Raw genomic sequence first — 20,082 nt, forward strand, 5'->3', positions numbered from 1 at the left:
TTTTTTTTAACGTTTATTTATTTTTGGGACAGAGAGAGACAGAGCATGAACGGGGGAGGGGCAGAGAGAGAGGGAGACACAGAATCGGAAACAGGCTCCAGGCTCCGAGCCATCAGCCCAGAGCCCGACGCGGGGCTCAAACTCACGGACTGCGAGATCGTGACCTGGCTGAAGTCAGACACTTAACCGACTGCGCCACCCAGGTGCCCCGATAAGTTGATTTTTATAGTGCTGAAAGTATTCCATTTACACGGAATATCAGCACTTTGCTAATTAGCTCCAAACAAATCACTATAGTTACCTTCTGTTAGCCCATCAGCAAAAAAAAAAAAAAAAAAAAAAAAAAAAAGTTAAAAACAAATTTAAGGTGATAATTCACCTCATTTGAGATGCAAAATTTCGACCTCCTTATTTAGTATTAGAACTTTAATGGGAACAAATGATCTACCATAAAGTCAGACTGTAGTAATGGCATATCATCAGGGAAGAATTCTGAATTTTTAAAATTAAGTATCTATTTCATGTTTGTGAAGCTGTATTTTAGAAAGACAGTGATGATGACCCTAGTAAATACATTAGAATTAGGTTCCAATTAAATGTAAACTGCTCCATTTTCTCATATCTGGTTAAGATTTAACAATGTAATATACTTATGCTTGTAAATTATGCTACAATAACATTTTAGCTAGGTTAAAGAGACCATTTTAGTATTTAATAAAATTATGTTTTGATCATAAATTTCATCTTGCTAATAAAATATTAATGTATACAAGTGACAGAAAATGAGTTGTACTTTAAATTATCCAAGACACAAAATTCTCTATAGACTACCAGAATATATTTTCCAAATGCTTGACACTGTCAAATATATTGTAAGTGATATAGTTCATTGATCATGAACTGCAAATTCATCAGGAAAATCAATCCAATTATTAATCAAAAAGATCCCAAACTACTCCACAGTAAAAAAGAAGAGATGAGTGAATCCTTAAACTGACCTCAGGAAAACCTCAACATGAGACTAATTATTTACCAACCTGACAATGTGATAAAAATTTAAGCCTTAATACACAGATGATTTTATATAGATGAATGCTAATTCTTCCTGCGTAGTTTGCAAATTTTGTGACAAAGTTTAACACACTTACATTTTTGTCTTTCAGCCAGGGGTCCCCTACAACAGGCTGATAACCCACAAGATATCTCCTTAAAATCTATGTGATTGTCACGATTTTCATCAAAAGCATTAAACAAACCTGTAAAATAGGAAAAGATACCATAAATCACAGCCAACAAGTCTCCTAATATTAATAATATCATGTTTATGAAAAGAGGCATGACTCCCACAAACCGGTCAAATTAAAAAAAAAAAAATTGTTTATCAGTAGCTCCTACTGCCTCAGGAAGTATTTTTCTCCTGGCATAATTAAAATTAAAACTAAAGACCATAGCAGAAAACACATTCCTATCATCCTGTGTTTGGTTATATTTGCCTGTTTGTCTCTATCTTCTATCACTTGTAACAGCTAAAAATGATGATGGCATGTAAAAAATTAAAATAAATTGAAAAAAATTAAGAACTGAAAAAATAATCAGAAATTACTATTATCCTTACTTAGATTGAGAAGAAAAAGGAAAAAAAGAGAAAAGCTGAACTGTATACTTAAAGATAATATATGAGCTCCCATAAACCTCTTTCATTAAGCAAAGAAAAACATGTTACAAACAAAAGAAATTCTGTACTGCAGTCTTCTTTGTAGTTTATGTTTTATAAATAAATACTTAAAATCAAAAACAAAAGAAAATTTGTAATCTTGTGGTTTTCAAACTTTTTAACTCAGGACTCTGAGATCAAGACCTGAGCTGAGAATAAGAGTCGATGCTTAACTCACTGAGCCAACCAGGCAACTCTGGTTTTCAAACTTTGTGTAAAACATAGAAATGGAATAATTTTGTTTTCAAATAAAATGATTTCTCAACCTGCAATTCTAAAAAGGTGAAAACACAATTGTACTGTTGAAGTAAGGTGGAAAAGCCCAGATCCCCATCTGTCCTGGCTCCCCCAATAAGTACTTCTAAGGTACCCCAGGAATTTGAAGAATACAGACTATATTTCAAGAATTCTGTGCCCTTAAAGAGTAGAAAACTAAAGCTCAGATGGGGTTAAGTGATTTGCCAAAAGTAAGAAAAGTTAAGAAGAACACAACCCAAATATTCAGATCCCAAATATGATTTTTATGATATTATCCACAATTATTCTTTGTATTCCTAATTAAAAAAAAAAAGTTATAGCAATGAAAAGTTTAGAGCTAGCAAGAACCTCAGAGATATTCCAGACTAGTAATTTTTACATCTTTTTTGGTAGGGGGAAGGATATAGCAGTGGAACCTTCTTATGTAGAAGAAAAATAGTAGAGGCACTTGAGGTGAGAAAGAGGTGGACTTATGGGTGGAAACCTGGAGCTTTACCCACACAGTGGCCACCACCCTATTCCATGCACCATAGGCTAAGACACTTCATTGGAATACAGTGACTAACTTAGTCAAACTCATTTTGTATTTGAGGATATTCATGTGCAGAGAGAGCTAACCTGATTTATGAAAGGTTACACAGGTAGAATAGGAAGCTCAAGACTACAATCTTCATTCTCCTTTTCGTTTTTTTTTTCCATTAAACAATGCTATTTGCAAGAAATTTGCAAACTTATAACATTATGGCATTTTAGAGTTAAGATGGATGTAATGGTTAGAAATAAGAGATGGACTCAGGTGTGTTTGCCATTTGTAGAAAACAGACCTACCTTCACTTAGAGATGGACGAATGGGTGGTGAAACCAATGGGCCAAATGTCTCTAAATCAAATCGTCCAGTCCGGGATTGAGCCTTTAGCAACCAATAGCGTTTCTCCAGATCAATGATGTCTGATTCTTCCACTGAGAGTCAAATCAAATAACACTATAAAACCTCAGACTTCTCTTCTGGGCAGTTAGTTCATCCTGATCACATAACTTCCAAGGATATATTTTACTAATTTTCTGATTCAATTGTTAAAAATAATAATTACCTAAAACAAAACTCTGGAAGACAAATACGTTATATCTAAAATGGCATGAGAATTAAATCTGAATTAATATAAAAGTGGCTTTAAAAATCAGGAAAAAATGTTCACAATTTCCATTAAGTAGTCTGCTTAAACTCAACATGTAAAATAATAAACAACTGAGACATTTCTTTTTGGCTTCCTATACCACTTTTATCTATACTCCCTTTTCATAATTTTCAACTTCTATCTTGGATTTAAAGATTTTATATACATATTCGCTCCTGGTTACACTGTAAACATCCTAACAGCAGGATCCATGTCTGATTCATCCTGTCGATATGGTACTACTTACACATTCAATACTTATTAAATAAATAAAAAAGAATATGAAAAAGATGCTATAAATGACAAAAGTCAATAAATGACAGATGAGGTAGGATAGGATTTACAATGTGATAAATAATAGGTGCATCATGAAAACATGAATGTCCTTCACCCCTCATACATCAGAAGGTAGACTAAAAAATTACAGATATGCTCCAACCACAGTTACATTTTCCATGTGCTGTTCCCCGCCCCCCCACCCCATGCAAAGAAGTAAGATTTAGAAAGCAAACAAAGTGAGTCCTTCCAGTGCCCTGGCTTTTTGCCTGCAATCACCTTCCAGACCTTGGCAAGATTGGAGGAACCTAAGCAGTGAGAGATTTCGCTGAGTTAAACAGAGAAGTTGTAGTTCTGGGAGGTTAAGATAGCTGAAATTTGCAAAGCAGAATACTGGAGAGGAAAGAGTTATACAAAGAAAGAGCTCCAGAAATCTGCATAGGACTCTTGTTGAGTTTTGGCAGAATAGTAAGCTATGTATGTATATAGTGAAATTCATTTGAGGCTGGGCTAGGAGATACCTAAGTTTTGGCTAGCCAGAGTAGAGACACTTTCCTGAACACAGGGAGTAGATTAAGAAGGTCACACTTAATTAGAAGGGAAAAAACTCTAGAGTAAATGCTACTTCAGACTTAATAAAGCTTAAAAAAAATTTTTTTTTATGTTTATTTATTTTTGAGAGACAGAGAGACAAAGCACAAGCAGGGGAGGGGCAGAGAGAGGAAACACACAATCTGAAGCAGGCTCCAGGCTCTGAGCTATCAGCACAGAGCCCAACACTGGGCTTGAACCCGAGAACCATGAAATCGTGACCTGAGCCAAAGTCAAATGCTTAATGGACTGAGTCACCCAGGCACGCAACCCTAATAAAGCTTTTAAAAAAATCCTTGAAAATGCCAAGCTGATCCACAAGTAATTTACCGGCCTATCAAAAGAAAACAAATTCCTTTTAAAGGAAGAATCCACTTAGCCATAACATTCATAATGTCTAGCATCCAAAAAAATATGACACAAGCAGGAAAAAGTGATCCAAAATCAGGAAAAAATTAGTCAATACAAAAACCTATAGAAATAACAGAGAATTTGGAATTAGCAGACAAGGCTTTAAAACATCTATTGGAAACAGCTCAAGAATTTAAGGAAAACCATGACTACATTGAGGGGAAAAGGGGGGGGAACTAAAAAAGCACCAACTGATACTTTCTACTTATTTTTTTACATTTTTACATTTTTACATTTACAATTTTTTTAAATGTTTTTTTAAATTTAGTTTTGAGAGAGAGACAGAGCGTGAGCAGGGGAGGGGCAGAGATAGGAAGACACAGAATCTGAAGCAGGCTCTAGGCTCTGAGCTGTCAGCACAGAGCCCGAGGCAGGGCTCGAACCCACGTACCGAGAGATCATGACAGAGCTGAAGTCAGATGTCCAACCAGGCTACCCAGGCATCCCCCAACTGATAGTTTTTTAAAAATATGTTTATTTATTTTGAGAGAGAGCACAGGAGTCTGCATGTGTGTGCATGTGCACAAGTGAGGTGGGGGCAAAGAGGGAGAGAGAATCACAAGCAGGCTCCATGCTGACAGCACAGAGCCCGATGTGGGGCTTGATCTCATGAAACTGTGAGATCATGATCTGAGGTGAAACCAAGAGTCCAAAGTTCAACCGACTGAGTCACCCAGGTGCCCACCAACTGTTATTTTGATGAATACAAATATTTGAAATAAAAAAATTCACTAGAGAATTTCATAGCAATTTAAAAACTACAAAGGAGGGGCGCCTGGGTGGCGCAGTCGGTTAAGCGTCCGACTTCAGCCAGGTCACGATCTCATGGTCCGTGAGTTCGAGCCCCGCGTCGGGCTCTGGGCTGATGGCTCAGAGCCTGGAGCCTGTTTCCGATTCTGTGTCTCCCTCTCTCTCTGCCCCTTCCCTGTTCATGCTCTGTCTCTCTCTGTCCCAAAAATAAATAAACGTTGAAAAAAAAAATTAAAAAAATAAATAAATAAAAAATAAAAAAAAATAAAAATAAAAACTACAAAGGAAAGATCAGTGAATTTGAAGACCAAGCAACAAAAACTATCCAAATGGAAGCATAAGGAGAGAAAAAAAGTGAAATATTAGAACATTACTGAACTATAGTATCAAACAGCATAACATGCATGGGGTCCCAGAAAGGGAAGGCAGAAAATATCTGAACTAATAACAGTTGAAAATTCCCCCAAATTTGATGAAACCTATAATTCCACTAAGTGAAGCAGAACCCTTCAATTAGCATTTAACATGAATCTGAAAATTCTCACCAGTGCAATAAGATATAAATATGAAAGTACAATATTAGAAAAGAAGAATCAATAAATTCTGTGCAAGAAAAATTCAAAGAAAACCAAACCAAGGCAAGCCACAATCAAATTGCTAATAGAAAAAATTTAAAGCAGCAAAAAACAGAAGCAAAACCTACTACAAACAAGGGAACTATGATAAGCAATGATTTCCCTTCAGAAACAAGGGAGCCAGGGGTGCTTGCATGGCTCAGTCTGACTCTTAGTTTCAGCTCAGGTCATAATCTCAACAGTTCATGGGGTTGAGCCCCATGTCAAGCTCTGTGCTGACAGCACCTGCTTGGGATTTTCTCTCCTTTTCTTTCTGACTCCCCCCCACTCAAAATAAATAAAAAGTTGAAAGAAAAGAAAAGAAAAGAAAAGAAAAGGAGAAGAGAAGAGAAGAGAAGAGAAGAGAAGAGAAGAGAAGAGAAGAGAAGAAAAGAGAAAAGAGAGCCAGAAAACAAAACAATGGGGGGAAAATGTTGAAAGAAAAAAAAACCTGTTATTTTCATATTCTATATCCTATGCAAATATCCTTCAAAAAAGGGGAGGGGGGATGAAGAACTTTTTGGACAGACCAAAGCTCAAAGAATTCATCAACAGCAGAACTGCATCAAAAGGAATATTAAAGGATGTTCTTCAGACTGAATACCAGATAGCAATCAGTATCTATCTATCTATCTATCTATCTATCTATCTATCTATCTATCTATCTATCTATACAAAGAAATGTTGAAAACAGGAAATGCCCAGTCTTTAAACTTCCATGGGGCGGATGTCACTGACCATACCAGATTTTGGATAGGAGCTTGATGGCAGCTTTGGTTAGACTAAGTTTTTCTTCAGTTCAAATGCTTTGAAAACTGAGTTCAGATTTCTATTCAAGAGAACCCAGAAACTGCTAGCTTTTGAAACTAGGGGTCCATAAACTCCAGCCTGGAGGCTGCATGCATGTTCATATAAATAGTGTTTTATTAAAGCACAGCCACACCACTTACTAACATATATAATTTATGGCTGCTAACGTATTACAACGGCAAAGTTGAGTAATTGTGATAAACAGACATATGGCCCACAAGTCTGAAATATTTACTATCTGCCTTTTTTAAGAAAAGGTTTTGCCAATCTCTGTGTTAGACCTTGAAAGTGCGTGACTGCAAGACTTCAAAACTGAGACTACACAAAATGACAGCACCTAGGGACCAAAGAGCCTTGAGACTGTGACCCTTCAAGAGTCTGAGATTTTAAAACTGTTAGGCCATAAAACTGTAAAGTCAAGAGATCTCTTTTCACTTCTCAGCCTGCCCCCAATCAGCAAGATTTCCACCTGAGAGAACTGGGTGGCAAAAATTATCTTTGTACGTAGGGTTCCTTCAGATTCAAATCTGAAACAGGTTTCTCAAAAGTCTGGCTACTTTTTCTTCATTCCAGCACAACTTGTCCTCAGGCAGGCTCACTCCCCGGCCAGCCTTACTCCCAACCTCAGCATCTGGCCTGAGATTTGAAAACACCCTATATACCCTTGATCACCTAGGAAGGGCTTTGTCTCTCTGGAGTTTCACTTTCTTTTCTTTTCTTTTCTTTTTTTTTTTTTTATTTTCATTTATTTATTAATATTTATTTTATTTACTTATAGAGAGCAAGCAGGTGAGGGGCAGAGAGGGACAGAATCCTAAGCAGGCTCTGTGCCACCAGCACAGAGCCCGATGTGGGGCTCAAACTCACATACCTTGAGATTGTGTCCTGAGGTAAAATCAAGAGTCAGATGTTTAATCGACTGAGCCAACTAGGCACCCTCTTTTTTTTTTTTTTTTCTAAGATTTCTTTGTATGCAATGGCTTTATTATTATTATTTTTTTTTTTTAGTTTTTTTAGTTTATTTTTGAGAGAGAGAGAGAGACAGAGACAGAGAGACAGAGAGAGACAAGTATGCACACAGCAGGGGAGGGCATGAGAGGGAGACACAGAAGCAGGCTCCAAGCTCCAAGCTGTCAGCACAGAGCCTGATGCAGGGCCCCAACCTATGAATGGTAACCTGAGTCAAAGTTGGACATTTAACTGACTGAACCACTCAGGTGCCCCTGCATGCAATGGCTTTAAAGAAGAGTATGATTGTTTCGTCTATGTAGTGATTTCATGTTATTACAGTGGAAGTGAAAGTCTTTTATACCCTTCTATACTTCCCAACCTAAAGCAGAACCCTTCAATTAGCATTTAACATGAATCTGAAAATTCTCACCAGTGCAATAAGATATAAATATGAAAGTACAATATTAGAAAAGAAGAAGCAAGGTTATTCTTTGTGTAAAGCAGAATGCATATCAAAAAATTCAGTTTTTTACAAATTATAATTGGGTTCAAAAATCTATAAGGATACAAAATACATATATAAATATCCATGCTTTTCTTATATAACATTAATAGCATGTAAGAAAATATAAAAGACAAAAAACACAAAAATAGCAATTCCCCACAAGAAACAAATATCTAAAAGTAAACTTTAAGATATAAATGAAACTTTTATGAAGAACACTTTGTAACTAATATTACAGATCTGAATAAATGAAGAAGCATACCATGGCCCAACAGGGCCTTGATAGAGGCATACCATGGAGTTAAACAGGGTGTAAGATCACACTGTGAGGGTGGTATAAGAGTAGAGATCTGAAGGAGGCAAGGGGACAAATCACAGAGAAAAAACTTCCTAGAGAACAAGGCCTCAAGATGAAAGCTTGCTTAGCAAGCTCAAGGAAAACAAAGAAGATCAGAGGGGCTGAAATGGAGTTAATGAAGGGGAGAATAATAAGAGAGTAGTAGGAGATAAAATCAAAGAAAAAATGGTCAGATTATGTCATTGTGAGAACTATGGTTTTTTTTTTTAATGTTTATTTAATTTTAAGAGAGAGAGAGAGAGAGAGAGAGAGAGAGAGAGCAAGAGAGAGCAAGTACAAGCAGGGGAGGGGCAGAAAGAAAGGGAAGAGAGAAAAGGAAGACACAGAATCCAAAGCAGTCTCCAGGCTCTAAGCTGTCAGCACCGAGCCTGAAAGTGGGGCTTGAATTCATGAGTCATTAGTTTATGACCTGAGCCGAAGTAGGATACTCAACCTACTGAGCCACCCAGGTGTCCCCTTATAAAACTTTTTTTTTTAACATTTATTTATTTTTAGAGAGAGGGAGAGAGAGACACAGAGCATGAGTGGGGAAGGGGGAAAAAGAGAGAGAGGGAGACACAGAATCCAAAGGAGGCTCCAGGCCCTGAGCTTCAGCACAGAGCTAGATGCTGGGCTCAAACCTACCAACTGCAAGATTTTGACCTGAGTTGAAGTCGGACGCTTAACCAACTGAGCCACCCAGGCGCCCCACTTCAAGAAATTTTATTTTACTTATTTTTTAATGTTTGTTTGTTTATTTTGAGAGAGAGGGAGAGACAGAGTGTGAGTAGGGGAGGGGCAGAGAGAGAGGGAGACACAGAATCCAAAGCAGGCTCCAGGCTCTGAGCTGTCAGCACAGAGCCCGACGCGGGGCTCTAACTCACAAACTGTGAGATCATGACCTGAGCCAAAGTCGGACGCTCAGCCGACTGAGCCACCCAGGCACCCCTAAAAGAAATTATATTCCTTTTGCTTGACTTCCAAGGGGCTCCCTGGACTTAAAGCTAATATCTATTTTCCTTTCCTATCTCCATTCTTTTTTTTTTTTTTTGAAGTTTATTTATCCATTTTGATACAGAGAGAGGGAGCAAAGCCAAGTGGGGAAGGGGAAGAAAGGGAGAGAGGGAATCCCAAGTAGAATCCACACTGAAAATGTGGAGCCCAATGTGGGGCTCAAACTCACGAACCTTGAGATCATGGCCTGAGCCAAAGGCGAACACATAAATGACTGTGTCAACCAGGAGCACCCCCTACTCATTATACTGCCCTGATGCTCTCTATGCCTAAAACCTAAAAAAAAAAAAAAAAAAAAAAAAAAGAGGTTGTTACTTAAAAGATCTAAGAGTAAAATTCTTTTGAAAGTAAAATATAAAAATAACACTGCACTAGGAACATAGAATTTTGTGTAATTATACATCAACAGATGGAAGAAATGAGATATTCAGAAAGCCAGTATTGTAATTTACTCCGAAGCAGAAGAAAACTCATGGAAATGACCACACCTGCCATAGGCAAAAACAAAAAAGGCCTTGACAATATGTACCTGGGGTCAAGTACACTGGTTCTAACTTGTCCCCATTTTACAAAGAAGAATACTCTCTTGGGAAGTTCTTAACTTTGCTATCCCCAGAATAGTCCTCTTAATGATCCATAAAATCTATGAACAGGAATTCTAAGAGTGACAATGAAGTTACCCTACACTTTGGCATTTAAAAAGAACTAATTACTTATTAATTATTAAAAGTAACTATACACTGAGGGACAAGATTATTTGTTTTTGTCAAATTACATAAAATCATTGTTCATAGTTTTATTTATTTTTTTTTAATTTTTTTTTTCAACGTTTATTTATTTTTGGGACAGAGGGAGACAGAGCATGAATGGGGGAGGGGCAGAGAGAGAGGGAGACACAGAATCGGAAACAGGCTCCAGGCTCTGAGCCATCAGCCCAGAGCCCGACGCGGGGCTCGAACTCACGGACGGCGAGATCGTGACCTGGCTGAAGTCGGACGCTTAACCAACTGCGCCACCCAGGTGCCCCAATTGTTCATAGTTTTAAATAATGGGCTAAGTTCATTTTTAAAATTTTACAGAAAAATCATCAAGGAAGATTATGATACAAAAAAGATAAAATTTTCATACAAGAGTACATGTTGTCATAGATTTTCTTTTTTAACCAAATATCAAATATACTACATTCATTGACACTGTAACCTCCTGATGAATCCACCTTTGCAAAGGTCCAGTAATTTTGAAACTAAAACTAAATTTTAAAAATATTCAAAACTTCTACATAAGTACATAGTTTTCATTTTTTTTAAAACAGAGGTATCTATCAAATACCTATATAACTGAATTTACTAAAAAGGAATATTTAGGGGTTCCCAAGTGGCTCAGTCAGTTGAGCGTTCGACTTTGGCTCAGGTCATGATCTCATGGTTCATAGTTTCGAGTCCAGAGTTGGGCTCTGTGCTGACAGCTCAGGGCCTGAAGCCTGCTTCAGATTCTGTGTCTCCCTTTCTCTCTGTCCACCCCCCACCCCCGCTTGTACTCTCTCTCAAAAATAAATAAACATTAAAAAAAGTTAGTAAGGAGAGTAATCACAGGAGTCTGATATATAAACTGAGATAGCACTACTGTTTCCTTTTCCAAAATAAGATACCTGGTCACTTCATTTACAATGTATGAAAGAAAAAGAAACCTTTTAGTTCCTGCAGAGAAACTGCTTTCTCAAATTCTAAACTTTCTTCTAAGTAGTAGATATACATATAAAAAATCTGACCCTGAAACAAAACAAGGAAGACAGTAGCCTTGACAGAAACTATGTTCTCATTTGAATACTTCTAGGTACTGAGCATATGCTCAACAAGTACTTCTGATTAATTAGTGTTTATACAATACACTAAATTAGAAACACACACAAATCACACTGACTTGACTCTCAAAATTTTTTACCTTTGATAACTGTTTATAAATCTCCTTAAAAAGTACAATTTCTTTGCTAAAGGAGAAATGCGGAGGGGCGCCTGGGTGGCTCAGTTAAGCATCAGACTTCAGCTCAGGTTATGATCTCATGGTTCATGGGTTGGAGCCCTGCATCAGGCTCTGTGCTGACAGCTCAGAGCCTGGAGCTTGCTTTGGATCCTGTGTCTCCCTCTGTGTCTGCCCCACTCCTGCTCACTCTATGTCTCTCAAAAATGAATAAAGGCTAAAAAAAAAAAAAAAAAATTTAAAAAAAAATGTGGAAAGATGTGTTGAAGATATTTAAAAGAAAAAAAAAGATCAGATTGTCATGGTCACCAATTAAAACCATGCTTTACAGTTCCCTCTTATGCTTATGTGATCTGTTCATATTTTGGTTATAGACTGCATGCAATTCATCATCAAATATTTGCCAAAAGCAGGCTAAAATAAATTATATATATTATTACATGAACTGGCAACTGAAGTGCTGGGAAGAGGGAAGGCAACTAACTTCATTTTCACTTAAAGAAGTTAGGGTGATGACTGCAATAATAATTACTCTACTTGCAACTCATAGATCAATATCAGAACTTATACTTTACTAGCTAAATACGAATGAATCTATCACCCAAAAAAAAGTATAATTTTTTTCTGGTTCACAACAGCAGCACACCATACTCCCAACATTCTAAATAATTCCTGGCCTACACTTGGGCCATCCTAATCAAGTCCCATCTTACCAGAGGTTCCAGCTGCAGAAATAGCTCTTTAATGCCAGAAACGGGTTCTCATTAAAAACAAACAAACAAAAAACTGGCAAAACATCCAAGCGTTTTCAAACAGTAACACATTTCTTGAACACTGTTGAGGAAGCAACCTGTTCACAAATGCAACGACCTTCTGAGATCTACTTAAAATGGCTGTAATCCTTACATCTTGTACAACCGATAAGAGGATAATGAAAAAGGGACATGGAGATTTACTAGGGGTTTATGGTCAAAGAATCATTGACATACTTTTTCTCTTATTGAAAGAAGGTGCCAGGGGCGCCTGGGTGGCGCAGTCGGTTAAGCGTCCGACTTCAGCCAGGTCACGATCTCGCGGTCCGGGAGTTCGAGCCCCGCATCGGGCTCTGGGCTGGTGGCTCAGAGCCTGGAGCCTGTTTCCGATTCTGTGTCTCCCTCTCTCTCTCTGCCCCTCCCCCGTTCATGCTCTGTCTCTCTCCGTCCCAAAAAAAAAAAAAAAATTAAAAATAAAAAAAAAAAAAAATTAAAAAAAAAAAAAAAGAAGGTGCCAGCAATGCCAGCTAAAATGTTGCAAGGGAATATAATAACACACATATTTTTAATTGAGATAATAAATGCTAAAATAGAAACAATATAAATTTTAATTAGACATCAAAAGAATAATCAAAATGCATTCAAAATTAGCCCAAAATACTACATTAATTACCTCAAAATCCACTACTAAAAAATCTGAGTTATTCATCAGGCTTATTCATTCTTAGTATACATTTTAAGGAAAATTCCAAAAGTTCTTTCTTAGTTTATTTAGAGACACATTTACACGAAAGAATAGGCACAAATATTTTCTTCCAAAAATATGGCTAAATTATATGAAAATATCACTATTAAAGAAAATAACTCTCAATTCATTTTTATCTTATTTGTTAATTTTTGAGAGGGAGAGAGAGTGTGTGTGCACACACAAGCAGGGGAGGGGCAGAAGGACAGAGATAGAGAGAGAATCCCAAGAAGTCTTCACATCCAGCTAGGAGCTCAATCCTACCACCAGCTATGAGATCATGACCTGTGCTGAAATCATTGAGTCAGATGCTCAACCGACTGAGACACCCAGGCACCCCTCAATTCATTTTTAAAACATAGTTCTTAAAATCATAGTTCTTCTACTGCCCATTTCATTTCTAAGTATCCCAAGGGGGGAAAAAAAGGAAATTGGAAAAGTGAATCTGCAAGATTGTCTGAAGTGAGTCTGAAGAAAATGGTGCACCACAACCACAACTCCTTCTATCTCAATTAACAAGTTACTCATAAAAGATTGAAGAATAAAATGACTGTGTCCATAAACTGCCTTCATCTCAATTTTGGCACCTAGCAGCCATCTGATCTTGAGAAAGTTTCTTTAACTTCTCATAGTCTTAGTTTCCTTAGTTTTAGAATATGAATAAAATGAACCTCAGAGAGGGCACAAGGATTAAATGAGAGGATATACAGAGTGCACACAGTGCCTTCTTTACTAAGTGCTCAATCTACACTAATTAGAACTCTCATAAAGAGAAATTAAGAAAACAGTCCTGTTTACAATTGCATCAAAAAGAATGAAATACCTAGGAATAAATTTAGTCAAGTAGATAGAAGATCCGTACTCTAAAAACTGTTAAGACCTTCTTTAGTATTATGTTTAGATTCCTTTCTCTTTATTTTTTGTGGGTATCTATTAGTTTTTGGTTTGTGGTTACCGTGAGGTTCATATATAATACCCTATATATACAGCAGTCTATTTTAAGTCTGTGGTCACTTAAGCTCAAACACATTCTAAAAACACTACATTTTTACCATCTACTTCATATGTTTTTAACACTATATTTTACTTCTTATTCTGTGTATCCCTTAATTATTACAGAAATAGTAGACTTTACTACTTTGTCTTTTAGCCTTCATACTAGCATTACAAGTGGTTGATCCCCTACCTTTACTGTATGTTTGCTTTTACAAACAGATTTTTCTCTTTCATAATTTTCTTACTTCTAGCCATGGCCTTTTCTTTTTCACTGAGAGCAGTCCCTTTACTATTTCTTACAAGGCCAGTTTAATGGTGCTAAACTCCTTTAACTTTTGTTTGTCTGGGAAACTCTTTATCTCTCCTTCAATTCTGAGCGATAACCTTGCAGGTAGAGTATTCTTAGTTGTAGGGTTTTTTCCTTACAGCACTTTGAATAGAACATGCCACTCCCTTTTGGCCTGCAAAGTTTCTGCTGAAAGATCAGCTCATGGTCTGATGGGGGTTCTCTTGTATTTGCTCCTCCCCCTTTGAAGTTTCTCTTTTATCTTTAATTTCTAACATTTTAATTACTATGTTTCTTCATGTGGATCTCTTTGGGTTCATCTTGTTTGGAAAACTCTGTGATCCCTGAACCTGGGTGTCTGTTTCCTTCCCCAGATTAGGGAAATTTTCAGCTATTATTTCTTCACATATGTTATCTACCCCACTTTCTCCGTATTCTTCTTTAGAGACCCCCACAATGCACATGTTAATATGCCTGACATTCCAGAGGTCCCTTAAACAATCCTCATTTTTAATAATTCTTTTTTCTTTTTGCTGTTCAGCTTGAGTGCTTTCTACCACTCTGTCTTCTAGATTGCTGATCCATTCTTCTGCATCATTAATCTGTTGATTCCCTCTAGTCTATTTTTCATTTCAGTTACTGTATTCTTTACTTCTGATTGGTTCTTTTTTAAAATATTTTCTATCTCTGCTGATGTTTTCACTGTTTATTCATTCTTCTTCTGAGCATCTTTCGATGAACATCTTTAGTTTTTTTTTGTGTTTATTTATTTTTGAGAGAGAGAGAGAGAGAGAGAGCAAGGAAGGGGCAGAGAGAGAGGAAAACACAGACTCTGAAGCAGGGTCCAGGCTCTGAGTTGTCAACACAGAGCCCGACGCAGGGCTTCAACTCACGATCCTTGAGATCATGACCTGAGCCAAAGTCAGACAACTGAGCCACCCAGGTGCCCCTAGGTGAGCATCTTGAGGACCATAACCTCCCAGTTTTTTATCAGGTAGATTGCCAGCTTATCTCTGTTTCATTTAGTTCTTTTTCTGAGGTTTTATCTTGTTTTTTCATTTGGAACATATTCCTGTGTCTCCTCATTCTGCCTGTTTGTTTCCATGTATTAGGTAGATCAACCACATCTCCCAGTCTTCTTTTTTTTTTTTTTAGTTTATTTATTTATTTTGAGAAAGAGAGAGAAAGAATGCGAGTGGGGGAGGGGCAGAGAGAGAATCCCAAGCAGGCTCCACACTGTCAACGAGAAGTCCAACGCGGGGCTCAAACTCATAAACTGTGAGATCAGGACCTGAGCCGAAATTGAGTCAGATGCTTAACCTACTGAACCACCCAGGTGCCCCACACATCTCCCAGTCTTGAAGGAGTGGCTTTATGTAGAACATGTCCTGTGGGGCCCAGAAGCACAGTCCCCCTAGCCACCAAAACCAGGAGCTCCAAGGGTATCCCCTGGGTGGGCTGTGTGTGCATTTCTATTACGCGGGGCTGTGACCATTGATAAGTGGAGCTGTCCCTAGCATGACCGACTTAGATGCCCTGATGCAGTTACTACAGGCACATTGGTAAGGTTTGGCTGCCCTGCTGAGGCTGGAGCCAGTTTGGGAGGCTGCTGGTCCAGGCCAAAGCCACCCACTGGATGCAGCATGGTGGGAGCTGCTTTAGGATCCCTGGTCCTGGTGGAGGCCACCCAATGGGTGCTGTGAAGTGGAAGCCATTTGGAGGAGTACTAGACCCAGCTGAGGTCACCTACCAGACAGATATGGTGGAGCAGAAGCCGCTTTGAAGAGTCACCTGTTTGGGAGAGGAGAGTTAGGCATGGAAGGATACTGAGGCAGGGTGAGTGGTGCTAGCAAGGCAGATGTAAAGTATCAGAAATGGCACCTACCAGCACTAGGCCAGCTAAGTAAGAGTAAGAAAAATGGCAACCGCCTGTGTTTCTGTTCCAGGAGAAAGTTCCTTCAAATCCCTGCCCCTTCAGCACATGCACTAAAACTAATGAATAAATCTCCTTTACATATGACCCTGGGGACTTCAAGTGGATGGATTTGTGCACAGTCAGTCTACTTTTAAGAGCAGAGTCTCAGGTTTCCTAGAGCTCAATGGGTTTCCTATAGCTCAAGAGCTTTCCTGGAGTTAGGCTCTGCTGTTTCAAATCCAGGCTTTGTGGGAGCTCATCTTCCCAGTGCAGGTCCCCAGGCTGGGAATGTCCAATGTTATGCTTGAAACCCCTTGCTCTTCAGGGAGGACTTCTGTGTTTGTGACATCCCTTCTGTTTAAGGGTCACCACACTGGGGGTATTAGTCCTAACTACACATCTCTGCTCCTCTCCTACCTATCTCCATGTGGCTTTTTCTTTATACCTTTAGTTGTGGAATAGCTGTTCTGCTAGTCTTCAGGTTGTTCTGAGAAAGAGTAGTTCTATATGTAGTTGTAGTTTTAGTGTATCTATGAGAGGAGGTAAGCTCAGAATCTTTCTACTCCACTCTCTTGATCCTCTTCTGGTTTAATCTTAGGTATTTAAATAGCAAATTATGAGAGAAAAACACAACAGCTCTGACAAAAATTTGATTAAGATCTACTCAAATATTAAAAACTTGAACTCTGGGCTAATGTTCTAATTCAATTTCTTTTTTTCTTTAAAAAAATTTTTTTTAATGTTTATTTATTTGAGAGAGAGAGAGAGAGAGAGAGAGAGAGAGAGAGAGAGAGCGCATAAGCAGGGGAGGGGCAGAGACAAAGAGGGAGACACAGAATCCGAAGCAGGCTCCAGGCTCTGAGCTGTCAGCCCAGAAACCGATGCAGAGCTTGAACCCACAAAATGCGAGATCATGACCTGAGCTAGTCAGACACTTAACCCACTGAGCCAACCAGGTGCCCCATAATTCAATTTCCTAAGCTTAAAAAAGATATGGAGGCACCTGGGTGTCTCAGTGGGTTAAGTGTCCAACTCTTAATTTCAACTCAGGTCATGGATCTCTTGGTTCTTGGGATGAACCCTGTGTTAGGCTCTGTGCCGTGAGCAGCTCTCCTGGAGTTAATCTCCAGCTTGGGATTCTCTCTCTCCATCTCTCTCTGCCCCCCCCCCCCCACTCACACATGCACACACACTCACTCTCAAATAAATAAAATTAAAAAAAAATAATAACAAGGTAACAATAATCTGGAATTTGCAGTTCTGAAAAATGTACCTGCCATGACAAAATCTAAAATCTTACTCTAACTCTGTATTGAATACAAATAGATTCCCCAGTTTCACTTGTGATTTAAATAAAAGAGAACATCTGATTAAATATGGCAGTGTGTTCAACTTACTGTGACTTTAAATTTTACTTTATAATTGTATGTGAAAAATAAAAGGCATCTGCATTCTAATATAAATGTTACTTACAAGTGAAAAATTGTAATTCCTTTTTGTTTCCTAGATATCTTGGCTCATTACACAAATTTAAATGTAGTCACTGATGCTTTAAAATAAATATTTTCTGTCTACTTATAAATCAGTTAATAACACTATTTTTTTTATCCTAAGTTTCCACATTCAGGACACATTATTTGAAAAGTTTAATGTACCAAATATCCTTTGAATGGAAGAGCCTGCAAAGAATTTAGTGGTGAATTGCTTAGCCAGAAACTGAGAATGTATAGGTAATATGATAAATCATAGCCATCAGAATGCAAACCTACCATGTCAGAATTTCTAAATGAAATTTAGCAGTAATTCTGACTTTATGATAATGCTTTCATATAAGCCCCATGAAGAAAGTAGCTATTTGCTGAAGCCCATTGCAACTGAGTTGTCTCTTTCACTGGTTTATGCTGATTCTTTATTTCTATAAACTGTAAAATAAAACAGAACTAGAAAGAAAAAGACTTTCCTCCCACAGACGTGGACAAGTTGATTTGTATACAGATCTACAACCCTCTGTTATGAAACTGCTTGCTTCCAAAACAATAACTCTCTAGAGATAATGGGGTAAAGCTCACTGATATTTGCAAGCCAAGTGTCCAATGATAAAAGAGGTTACATATTCATTGTAAAGCACCCATTCTACAACAGGCACCAAGCTGAGTCCTTTAAAAACGGTATTATCTCATGTAATCCTAAAGGGTAGACCAATATGCCACCCCAAATATCCTACTTGGCATAAAAATTATATTGAGTTGAAGGCAATTGAGAAGAAGCAGATAAAAGAAAAGCTCTCTGCAAACTCCCCCTACCTTTTGCCTAATTTGTAAAGGTGTCTTCCCTGCTCCTCTACCAGAAAGACAGAAGTAATCACCAGAGACTACTCTAGACCCTTATCAACCTGGAGATTGTACCTGATAAATGAATCTATATAACAAACCTTACTAGCCAGCCCTACCATTAGTTTCTCCACACATTTGCCTTCCCATAATTTGCCACCTCTAGAAACTCAGTCCTTTTGTCTTGTCCCCCTCTACAAAACTATTGTTCTTTATTAAGATGCTATATAAACTCCAGGTCTAACCACCATGCATAAGCAATGTTAATAAACTTGTTTCTCGCTTGGTATCTGCCTCCTGTGAGTCTAATTTGAAGGGCTCTATCGGGGCACCTGAGCGACCGACTTGGGCTCAGGTCATGATCTCACGGTTTGTAGTTCAAGCCCCGCGTTGGGCTCTGTGCTGACAGCTCAGAGCCTGGAGTCTGCTTCGGATTCTGTCTCCCTCTCTCTCTGCCCCTCCCCCACTCATGCTCTGTCTCTCTCTGTCTCGGAAATAAACATTAAAATAAACAAACAAACAAACAAACAAATAAAGAGCTCTATCAATGAACTCAAGATGGGTAGAGGAAGAAAGACTTCCTCCCTACATACCTTACAACACTCCTGTGAGGTATATCATTACCTCTGTTTTCCAGAGGAGGAAAAAGAAGTTGAGAGATTAAACAAATTTTCCACTGTTACATGAGTAATAAGCAGCAGGCCCAGTGTCTGACTCAAAGTCTGAAGAACTCCGAAACATCCTATCTGTATTCCTCAAAATATAGTTCAGCATTACCTTAGATGTCTATTGCCCACTGAATAAAATCATGATTATAGAACCAATAACCAACATGTTTAACACCCTCTCCAAATAATTCTAATGCTCAATGAAGGCTGGTAACTACCAATATACCGTGGTAGCTTTATATGTTTTTATTAATATTTATTTATTTTGAAAGAAAGAGAGAGAAAGAGAGAGCACAAGCAGGGGAGCAGCAGAGAGGCAGGGAGAGAGAATCTAAAGCAGTTTCTACGCTGTGAGCACAGAGCCCAATGTGGGGTTTATTCCCATGAACCTCAAGATCATGACCTGAGCCAAAATCAAGAGTTGGACACCCAACTGACTGAGCCACCCAGGCGCCCCATAGTAGGCTTATATTTTATTAATTTTTTATTTTGGGATATTACTCTCTTACAAGAAACAAGGATACAACAAAATTCAACTAAGGTGCTAGCAATTTAAAATGTTATAAATAACTGAGAAAATTTAAAGCATAGCATTTCTTCAGACTTTTACCATACACTACTGACTTATTTCCATGGCCACCAGGGAAATCCATGGGTGTACTATAGGAGTAAATAAAATAATTAGTTTAGTGCTCTATACTCCTAAAACAACATATAACTCCTGCTCACTCCTGGGGAAATCAAACGTTTAAATGAGTACTTAGAATGTAGACTTTTAGTAGCTAAAAATTTTTCAATACTTTACAGTCCAAAAACTTGCATTTAGACCACTGTACTAAGAAGAACTCAAATATGAACTGGATAAGAGCCTTGTCCCTATGGGACTTGTAACTTCTGAGGGGAATCAAAGCCACTTCCAAATGACCCTAAGAGAAGGTAAAAAGCATCTTAATTGCTTTAATAGAAATGTAAGATGTGCAGGAATGCAAACAGTAAACTTAATTCAA

At 38.0% G+C, this 20,082-nt stretch overlaps 1 protein-coding gene and 1 long non-coding RNA gene across 3 annotated transcripts in view; one reads left to right on the forward strand and one right to left on the reverse strand.

Annotated features, from left to right (window-relative positions):
- USP32 (ubiquitin specific peptidase 32) overlaps positions 1-20,082 on the reverse strand; it is a 246,595-nt gene that overhangs the window by 91,046 nt on the left and 135,467 nt on the right. For both annotated transcript variants that reach the window (XM_040496917.1, XM_040496916.1), the window contains exons 6-7: positions 2,801-2,932; positions 1,149-1,256 (exon numbers count right to left, since the gene is read on the reverse strand). In XM_040496917.1, the coding sequence (XP_040352851.1) occupies positions 1,149-1,256; positions 2,801-2,932 (240 nt within the window). The remainder of the gene's footprint in view (positions 1-1,148; positions 1,257-2,800; positions 2,933-20,082) is intronic.
- Positions 1-20,082, forward strand: part of LOC121044670 (uncharacterized) — a 126,701-nt gene that overhangs the window by 25,364 nt on the left and 81,255 nt on the right. The window lies entirely within an intron of this gene.

The sequence above is a fragment of the Herpailurus yagouaroundi genome, unplaced genomic scaffold (genome assembly GCF_014898765.1).
Source record: "Herpailurus yagouaroundi ecotype Mexico unplaced genomic scaffold, PumYag 189, whole genome shotgun sequence".
NCBI classification, from domain to species: domain Eukaryota; kingdom Metazoa; phylum Chordata; class Mammalia; order Carnivora; family Felidae; genus Herpailurus; species Herpailurus yagouaroundi.